Below are 10564 nucleotides of genomic sequence, written 5' to 3' on the forward strand. Positions count from 1 at the left end.
TTCCTTTAAACCTCCTCTCAATCTCCTTTCTACTAAGGAGAACAACCCCAGTTTTTCCAACCAAGGCTTGTAACTAAAATTCCCCCATCCCTGGAATCATTCTGGTGAATCTTCAGTGTACCCTCTCAAGGACCCTCATCCTTTTCTAAAGTGTTGTGCCCAGAACTGGATGCAGTACTTTAGTTGGGGCCTAACTAGAGCTTTGTAAAGGTTTAGCATAATTTCCCTGCTTTTGTACTCGATCCCTCTATTTATGAAGCCCAAGGTTCCAAATGCTTTACTAACCACTCTCTCAATATGTTCTGCCACCTTCAAAGATCGATGAACATGCACCCCCAGGTCCCTCTGTTCCTGCACACTCTTTAGACCTGTGCCCTTAAGTATATATTGCCTCTCCCTATTCCTTCTGCCAAAATGCATCACCTCACACTTGTCAGTATTAAATTCTATCTGTCATCAGTCTGCCCATTCTGCTAGCCTATCTATGTCCTGTTATAGGCAGTTCATATCACCTCACTGTTTGCCACACATCTATGTTTTGGTGTCATTGGCAAATTTTGAGATTCTACTCTGTATTCCAAGATACAAGTCATTTAGATATAGCAAAAAAAAAACAGTGGTCCCAGCACTGACTCTTGGGGAGCACCACTGTCTACCATCCTGCAGTCTTAAAAACAACCATTTACTATGACCCGTTATTTTCTGTCCTGAAGCCAATTTTTTTATCCAATTGGAGACTGACCCTCCTATTCCATAAGCTCAATTTTGTTAACCAGCTTTTTATGTGGTACTGTATCAAATGTTTTCCTAAAATCCAAATAAACAACATCCACAGCATTCCATTCATCAACTTTCTCTCTTACTTCATCAAGAAATTCAATTCGATTAGTCAAGCATGATCTGCCTTTTACAAATCCGTGCTGGCTATCCTTAATTAGCTCAAATCTCTCCAAATGTGTATTGTTTTTTTTTCCCCTGATTATTTCCAAAACCTTACCCACCACTGATGTTAAACTAACTGGCCTGTAGTTGCTAGGAGTTGTAAGCATGTCTCTGTAATGGCAAATAGATCTAAACCATTTATTTCTGTTTTTGCCACTAGTTCATCTATCTTATTGCAAATGTTCTACACATTCAGATAAATGGTCTTCAGTTTCATTTTTTTTTTTACTACTATTCCCTGAATGGACCTTATTCTCTTATGCACTATTATCATTAAACTCTCTGCCCCATCCTGGCCCACTCAGCTTGTCTTTACCCACATTAATATACTTTTCTATTGCCTCAACTTTTATCTTTGGATTTCTAAATTGCCATTCACCTGAACTCACCTTCCCCTCTGTTAGTTTGAAGCCATTTTTCCCTACTCTGACTATATTTGCTAGTGCACTTTTTCTTATGTTTGTATACTCTATCCCTTTCTGTCACATTCCGGTTACCATTACCCGTATCACTACCCTTCATTGTTGCCTTCTCCTTTCTCTAACTCTCCAAATCTCCCCTCACAGGAACCCTTCCACCCCACTATTTAGTTTAAAGCCCTCTCTACAGCCCTGGTTATACGACTCGCCAGATCATTGGTCCCAGCATGGTTCAGGTGAAGACTCCTCTTTCCCCAGTACTGCTGCCAGTGCCCCATGAATCAAAACCGCAGTGGTTAGCACCGCAGCCTCACAGCTCCAGCGACCCGGGTTCGATTCTGGGTACTGCCTGTGCGGAGTTTGCAAGTTCTCCCTGTGTCTGCGTGGGTTTCCGCCGGGTGCTCCGGTTTCCTCCCACAGCCAAAAGACTTGCAGGTTGATAGGTAAATTGGCCATTGTAAATTGCCCCTAGTGTAGTAGGTGGTAGGAGAATGGTGGGGATATGGTAGAGAATATGGGGTTAATGTAGGATTAGTATAAATGGGTGGTTGTTGGTCAGCACAGACTCGGTGGGCCGAAGGGCCTGTTTCAGTGCTGTATCTCTTATTAAAAAAAAACCCACTTCTCCCATACCAATCTTTGAGCCGTGCATTCAACTCTGATTTTATTTACCCTATGTCATTTTGCTCATGGCTAAGTTAGTAGTCCAGTGTGTGGCCACCTTTGTGGCTCTGCCTTTTAATTTAGCCCCTAGCTGCTCATACTCCCTCAGCAGAATCTCTTTCTTAGTTCTACCTATGCCATTGGTACCTACATGCACCACGACAATTGGATCCTTCCTCTCCCTCTCCAAGTCCCTCTCCAGCCCCAAAGAGATGTCCTTAACCCTGGCACTGGGTAGGCAACACAACCTTTGGGACTTGTGCTCTCGGCTGCAGAGAACAGTATCTGTCCCACTAACTCTACTGTCCCCATCTAAACTAGATTCCTTTTTACCCCCCCCTCTTCCCCCCCCCCCCCCCCCCCCCACTTGAATGGTCCCCTGCTCTCATCAGCACAAGCTGCAAGAACCTCAAACCTGTTGGACAATTGCAGGGGCTGAGGCTCCTCCATTGCGACATCTAAGTGGACAGGAAACCTGTCTCCAAACTAATTAAGAGCTTCTCCACACGAAAATCTGAAATGGAATCAGCGTAGGTAATTTTCACTGCTCTGAGCTCATAGCCAGTCCGTTATCCCTTTCCTTACATCAGTTTCCCCCGGAGGTGGGTTTCTGTTCCTGTTTTGTGTCCCCATGATGAAAATTCAGGCCCATGTTTTGTTCTCCTGCCTCCCTGGCTGATATTGGATAACTGAGCACAGGTTAGGGATATAGGCTTGAGCTTTCCAAGTCTCTCTCTATCTCAGTTGAGTCATTTGAGAATATTAAGTCAAATGGAAATTTTCTTGTCTCAAAACATTATTAAAAATTTGAAGGGCAGATGCTTTGGTTATGGGTAGCTAATCCTAATTGAAGATATTGTTTCATGATTCATCACTTGGTATGTTTTACAGAGGAAGTCTTTCCCATATATAATTTGTATTTTTTTTTTTAAATTTGTATCTCTAGAAATTGTTCCATCAAGTCCCAACACGGGTCAAGTGGGAGGAGAAGTTAAGCTGTCTATTTCATACAGAAACAATACGCTGTTCATCATGGTAATGCATATCAGAGACCTGGTAAGTAATAGTCCTGACAAGGACTGAGCACTAACCTCCCAGCAAGGGCGCTCTCAACGGTTTCATTGGTACATATGTAATAATCACATGGATTTTGCCCTTGAGTCCCTTGGAAATAATCAGATAATATTGGGGCACATGCTTGTGCTCTTCTCACCCTTTCCACTCCATATGGGCACCTTTAGGGGACAGTGATCATAAAATCGTAAGGTTTAGCTTGGCTATGAAAAAGGACAAGGAGCAATTCAGAGTAAAAGTAATTAATTGGGGGAGGGTCAACAACTTCAATGGGGTGAGAATGGATCTGTCCCATGTAAATTGGAATCAAAAATTAGTAGACAAAACTAATGAAACAATAGACTGCTTTTAAACAGAAGATAGTTTGGTTTTTGTCAAGATACGTTCCCATGAGAGTGAAGGTTAGGGCAAACCAATCCAGAGTTCCCTGGATGACAAAAGAGAGTAAGATGAAGCTGAAAAAGTATGCATAAGAGACATGTCAGGTGGGTAATGCAGTTGCAAACTGGGCTGAGTATAGAAGGGTCAGCGGGAAAGTGAAAGAACCAATGAGAAGCATATAGAGAGTATGAGAAGATACTGGCAGCTAACATAAAAGGAATTGAAAAGTGTTCTGTAGGCTTATAAACAGTAAAAGGGTGATAAAAGAATGAGTGTGGCCAATTAGGGACCTGAAAGGGAATTTAAGCATTGAAGCAGAGGGCATGGCTGAGGTACTGAATGAGTACTTTGCATCTGTCTTTACCAAGGAAGGTGCTGCCCAGGTCATAATGTAGGAGGAGGTAGTTGAGACACTGGATGGGCTAAAAATTGATAGAGGAGGTATTGGTTAGGCTGGCTGTACTTAAAAGTTGATAAGTCACCAGGACAGGATGAGACATCCAACGATACTTGGAAGTAAGGGTGGAAATTTCAGAGGCACTGGTCTTATTCTTATCCTCCTTGAACGGCAAATGTTACACCCTTGTGTGCAAGGAAAAACCCAGCAACTACAGGCCAGTCAGTTTAACCTTGGTGGTGGAAAGCTTTTAGAAACAATAATTTGAGACAAAATGAATAATCTCTTGGGCAAATGTGGATTAATTAAGGCAAGATAGTGTGGATTGTTAAGGGCAAATCATGTTTAACTAACTTGAGTTTTTTGATGAGGTAACAGAGTTGATGAGGGTAATGCAGTTGATGTGTATGTGGACTTCCAAAAGGCATTTGATAAAGTGCCACATAACTGGCTTGTCGCCAAAGTTAGAGCCCGTGGAATAAAAAGAGCAATAGCAGCATGGATATGAAATTGATTGAGTGACAGGAAACTGAGTAATGGAGAACGGTTGTTTTTCAGACTGGAGGAAGGTATACAGTGGGTTCCCCAGGAGTTGGTGTTGGGACCCCTGCTTTTCCTGATATATTAATGACCGAGACTTGGGTGTACAGAGCACAATTTCAAAGTTTTGTGTTATCCACAAATTTTGAAGTATTGTGAACTGTGAGGAAGATAGTGATGAACTTCAGGAGGCCATAGACAGGCTGGTGGAACGGGCAGACAAGTGGCAGAGGCAATTTAATGCAGAGAAATATAGTTATTCATATGGGAGTGGGGGGTGGGGATGGAGAGGAGAATGAGGAGCGGCAACATAAAATAAAAAATAAAAAAAAACAATTTTAAAAGGGGTATAGGAGCAGAGGGCGATGCGGGTATATGTGCAAAAATCAGTGAAGGTAGCTGGGCAGGTTAAGAAAGCAGTCAACAAAGCACATGGGACCCTGGACTTTGTAAGTAGGGCCACAGAGTACAAAAGCAAGGAAGTTGTGATAAAACACTGGTTCCGCCTCAACTGGAGTATTGTTTTCAGATTTAGACACTACACTTTTGGAAGGATGTGAAGGCATTTGAGAGGATGGTGCAGAAAAGATTCACAAGAATCATTTCAGGGATGACTAACTTCAGTTCTGTGGATAGATTGGAAGAGCTGGGGCTGCTGTTCTTGGAGAAGAGGAGATTTGATAGAGGTGTTCAAACTCATGAGTGGTCTGGACAAGGTAGATAGGGAGAAACTCTTCCTGTCGGTGGAAGGATTGCGAACAGGAGGGCACCGATTTAAGGTGATTGGCAAAAGAAGCAATGGTGACATGAAAAAATGTTTTTGCTTCGCTGTGGTTAGGATCTGGAATGCCTGCCTGAGTGTGGTGAAGGCTGATTTTATCAAGGCTTTCTAAAGGGAATCGGATAATTAATGAGAAAAACTTTTGTAGAGCTACAGGGAAAAGGTGGGGGTGTTGAGACTAGGTGAGTTGCTCTTGCAGAGGGCCGGCATGGACACAACAGGCTGAATGGCCTCTTGTGCTGTAACCATTGCATGATTCTATGATTAATGTCACTTTGCTCATGTGTGCACTCATATGTTCTGTCTCCCATTTATTCAACTCTTATGTGCATTGACCTACCCTCTTTCTTTTCGTTTCTTCACCCCTCCATTGGGCACAATGATTATTGTTTTTTATCTGTACTCTGCCTTTTACATGTATTTTAAAAATACAAACCTTGGTGATCACTTATCGGGAATGCAATGTGTGATGTCACTAATGAGCATTCAGCATGCAGTTTTATACAAGCATGTAACTAAACATTTAATATTTTGTTTGGTGTCTTTTATTTGATAGTATTTTTCATATTTTTCACTATAGGTAACAGAGGATGGAGCAGATCCAAACCCTTATGTAAAAACCTATTTGCTTCCCGATCCACACAAAATAACCAAACACAAAACCAAGGTATCAAGGAAAACTCAAAACCCAACTTACAATGAAATGGTGAGCATCAGCACTTTGTATACTGGTACTTCCTGTGGTTTCAATTTTGAGCTTTACACTAGTGCCCCTTTAAGCAAGTTTGAACAGATGAGTAGCTCAAAGCCAGCAGATTCTGAAGAACAGTAATTACAGTGCTATTTCGAAGAAGGCCAGGTACATAATTTTAGATCTATCTGTGTGAGGACCTGAGAATATCTCAAAATGTCGGCAAGTGACTTGGTGGTAACACCTTGTGGATATCTGTGCTTACTGCAGGTAGTATAATTTGATGTCGGAGGTCAGCAGATTTGAATGTAATGTCTGCTGGGGGTAAAAGTGCTGACTTCTCAGTAATTGGAAATCCTTTACTGGAACAAATCCCTTCCTTAAAAATTTGAATTTGCTGGCTGATATCCTACTCCCTGCATATTGGTCAAAGCTTCTCTCTGCAGTTACTGTGCTACTGTTGCATGTTGATTCATGATCTTGTATTTCAAGACTTGCTGCTCCCATTAAAACTGAAAATCTGTTTGTGCCACTGTTTCTTGAGTCCAGAAAGGCCCTTGAGTGGAGTGAGGGGCATGGGGGAAAGCTGTTGGCAAGTGGAGCACAGCAGGCACCTCTGCAGCTTCAGACATGGGCCATCCACCTGAAAATGTTAATTATTCTGTCCCCACTGTTTGGGAAAGGGACCACTCCCATAGTTTGGCAGCTACAGGTTTCAATACATCATCCTTGTATTCGGTCCCAGTTTCTCCCCCTCATGGAGAATGCCTTTTTTAAAAAAACACTAAGGGCAACATGTAGATGGTAGTCTCGTTCTAAGTGAACTTTACAGAAAGTGTCCCTAAAAGAATGGTCTCTGGCCTGTAACCTCTGCTTGATTGTTCAACATAAATAAGGCAAAGCACTGGTCAGTTGCAAAAAAAAAAATTTGATAGACTGTGATTGGTGTGTCTGGCTATGGTTTGGACAGCTGTAATATGACCTTTGCAAAATACCGTTACACCTTACATACATATTGGCCGACAGCTGCATCTGGATTGTTGGCCGAGTTATCCTAATATATGTCTTGCATAAGGAAAGAGCTACACACATTATTAAAGTTCCTCGAGCCATTTTGCAACATATTCCTAATAGAGAAATATCCTTCAGTTCACTTGTAACATTCAGAAGCAGCAAACATGGAGTTAGCTGATTGGACAGAAAATGGAAACAGTAAGGACTGCTTGAAATGTGAGATTCTTCTAAAAAGTTATTTTTCTCTACTCCTTAGTTGGTGTACAGTGGATACAGTAAAGAATCACTGAAACAGAGGGAGTTGCAGTTAAGTGTATTAAGCGCAGAGTCATTAAGAGAAAATGTTTACCTGGGTGGTGTTACATTAACTCTGAAAGAGTTTGATTTGAGCAAGGAAACTGTTAACTGGTACAAACTGACTGCTGCGTCCAATGCATAACACCCAGCGCCCTCAAAATGTGTGGAAGTGGAACAAGTTGTAAAGAAGAGCTAACCTGGACTCCTGCAATTTTTCTTTTACTTGAATTTAACTCTGGGCAAACAGCCAATTCCAGCTGATGCACATCACCAATGGACCAATCTATTTGATGAAATCGCAAAAAAAAATTGGTTGCATGCACTTAGTGTCACCTTCATTTTCTATCTATTTTTGAATATCTCAAATTAGAGGATGGTGGGAAACTGTGTGCCAAAAGAAAATACTGAAGCACTTCACTGCTTATAAGCAAGAAATGGTGCCTTTCTCTGTCATAGCTGCAAACTTTCAATTAAATTAAAGGTGCTAAGTTCACTGACTATCTGAGAGGCACATAACATTTCCTGAGGAACAGCACAGATTAGACACTAGAGCATTAATTGTCATAATTGCACGTTATTTGACTGTTTTAAGTGGATCTGAATAGAAAAGGATGCAAGTGATTGCACCCCTTGGATTTTTGTGTAGTACATGTATAGAATGAAGGTTCAAATTTTGAAAATACTATTTCTGTAAACACTAATTCTGTACTTAAGATTGTAATCTGGAAGTTAAAGCAAGTTCTTTTTACCCAACTGAAGCTTCAGTTTTATATGCAACTATGCCACTGTTGGCTATGATCTGTGAGGGGAGACTGTTAATTTGTGGTAGTGCAGTCTCCAGGGCAGCAGTGTTTAATGTAATGGGAGAAAATCCAAAATTAATAACCACTGCAGGCAGACATAATTCCATACAAGTGCAAGCATGTGTACAAAATGTGTGCATAAAATGACTTGCACAACTGCTCACCATTTCACAGGTGGATCATTTAAATCACAGTTGAGCGAGGTGAAGCAGTCCAAAAGTATATGGTAAATAATAGTGTTGGTGAAATTATGAATTCCACTGTAGAGCCTATACTATTGTACTTATAATACAGGTCCAAAATCTGAGTAGAGGGATACTGTGACTTCACAGTCACTTAAAGTATTACTGCTAGTAACATTTCAAAGGTTTTGGCTATTCAGTGAAATGTGGATTTCTCATGTGTTTTTTCCACTGCTACTTTCAGCCTATTCTATTACCGTAAAGGGCACTGCCTCAAATGTAGAAAAGTAAAATGTAACCAGTTTTTTTTTTTAAATTGTGTTCAACACTTTTTTAATGTAAAAGTGAACAGTTATAATTGAAAAGGCACATCCAAGATGAATGCAGTGTCTCACCTGGTGGGTATGCTTTTTTTTTTAAGTTTTGCTGAAATTCTTCATTTGCAATGAAGCACTGAGTGGCAATTCCACAGAAAACTATGGACTCCTTTTTCCACTGAGACTTACACATCCCAGTTGTTGATCTAAGGTTGAATTAGGCACTTGCACCGCCCCCCCTCCCCCCCCCCCCCCCCACCCTTACAAAAAAGCTGCATGATACTTAGCCAGCTACAGAAGTGCAATTGAAATACTTAGTATAATGATTTTTAACTGAAAAACGAAGCACACATACCCCAGAGTCAGTAACGATGTACAAAACATCCAGGGAAGGTGTACTGTCACTGGAGATTGTATTAGCTATTGCACTAGAATGATTAGTTGTACCTTCTTTAAAATCTGTCCTGCCACTATCCTGCACAAGATGCTTAATTCACATAAAAGTGGGTAACAGTCCTTGGCAACATTTACACTTGCTGCTGCTCCAGATGCAAGACTTGTAGCTCTCTGTGGAAATGCAGAATTGTTCATGACAGAAAACCGGAAGGACTTTGTATTTATTCATAGCAACGTGTCTTCCTTTGCAGCAGAGTTCAAATCACATAAAATACCAGCAGGTTGGGAGCTTTCACTCCAACCTGTAAATTATTCTGCAATAATATTGTTGCTGCAAGCTTGCTGTTGGCCTGTGTAACCATGGGTACCTCTGAATAAGACCAATTTGCACAAACTGACCATGTAGTGTTTTATTTCTTTAAAATGTCTTGTTGAGCTAGGGTTGACCCAATCATCGACAAAGTGAATGATGTAAAATGCCTGTTTAGCTGTGCTAATGGTAGAAGCTTTCTGGCTGCTTTTTGCCCTGTATCTAAAGGTTGACATGTTGCATATATTGCAGCTTAATCCACATTATGAAAATGTCATGTCATTTGTCATTTATTAAATAGATGTCTCTGTGAGATTCTTTGGACTGTGGTTTCCAATCATGAAATTTGGATCTACATCATGGCACATTATAGTTTCCTGTATGTTGAAAATCAGCTTAAGTTGCCTAACTTTTCTTATTAATTACATATATTCCATTGGAGGAATGCTACCTTTAAGTTTAAGAAAACTGAGCTGAAAAACTGTAGTTTAGTTTGAGCTGAAGGGTAAATCCAAGCAAAAGGATTCCCTTTCAAGTACGGCCTGTAAAAGAAAAAAAATTCATGTGCCTTGATCAATCGTTACAGCTGAATGTGTGAACAAGGAATTCCTCATTGTACTTCACTTTTGTTTGGCAAAAATGCTGCTGCTTTTTAATGTTAACACCTTGTCCTTTTTATTTTAATTCTAAACCTTCACCCTTATTGGATGCTGTAAATAAAACTCGATTTAACATTAATAGTTGACAGGTGCAAGGTGCTTCCCAGAAGGTCAAAGGTTTCAAATGGGGGGGTGGGGGGGGGGGCAACACATGCACCTTCAGAGTAGCTGAATGGTGAAACTGAAGAATTTATTTTCACTACAGTAGGTTGAATTTAGGACTCAAACTAAATGTTAGCCTTAAAAAGTTATAACAAACTGCCTTTCTGTATTAATCATGCTATCAATGAAAATTAATATTTGCAGAGATTGTGCAATAATAAATCTTTGCAGATTAGTTCTTAAGTGGGAGACAGTGATATGTTGTGAATATCCTGTGTAGGGGACAGAGTGTCATACTATTGTGGCATTTGTGATCTTTTATGCTATCACTGCTTGATGTTGTGATGGTATTAAGTATGAATGGTAGCAGAGCAAGAAGCACAGTGGGGAGCAGTAATCTTGCCTTGACTGATGTACATTGCCTTCAGCTCTTAAGAACCAAATGTATGTCCAAATCATGTTTATCTTTTACCTAGTGAAGATGTACAGTATCTCCATCAAATCCTGTCCACATCCTAATGGACTAAATGTGACTCCACAACTACATTAAATATGTAACTTGTTTTTTAAATAAAGTCAGTTTCAAACTCTCGTGA

At 40.6% G+C, this 10564-nt stretch overlaps 1 protein-coding gene across 4 annotated transcripts in view; it reads left to right on the forward strand.

Annotated features, from left to right (window-relative positions):
• The window catches only part of pik3c2a (phosphatidylinositol-4-phosphate 3-kinase, catalytic subunit type 2 alpha), a 176472-nt gene extending 165908 nt beyond the window's left edge, over positions 1-10564 (forward strand). For all 4 annotated transcript variants that reach the window (XM_068046269.1, XM_068046268.1, XM_068046270.1 and 1 more), the window contains exons 31-33: positions 2971-3080; positions 5778-5903; positions 7159-10564. In XM_068046269.1, the coding sequence (XP_067902370.1) occupies positions 2971-3080; positions 5778-5903; positions 7159-7341 (419 nt within the window). In that variant the 3' untranslated portion in view covers positions 7342-10564. The remainder of the gene's footprint in view (positions 1-2970; positions 3081-5777; positions 5904-7158) is intronic.

This window comes from Heterodontus francisci, chromosome 14, assembly GCF_036365525.1.
Source record: "Heterodontus francisci isolate sHetFra1 chromosome 14, sHetFra1.hap1, whole genome shotgun sequence".
Lineage (NCBI taxonomy): Eukaryota > Metazoa > Chordata > Chondrichthyes > Heterodontiformes > Heterodontidae > Heterodontus > Heterodontus francisci.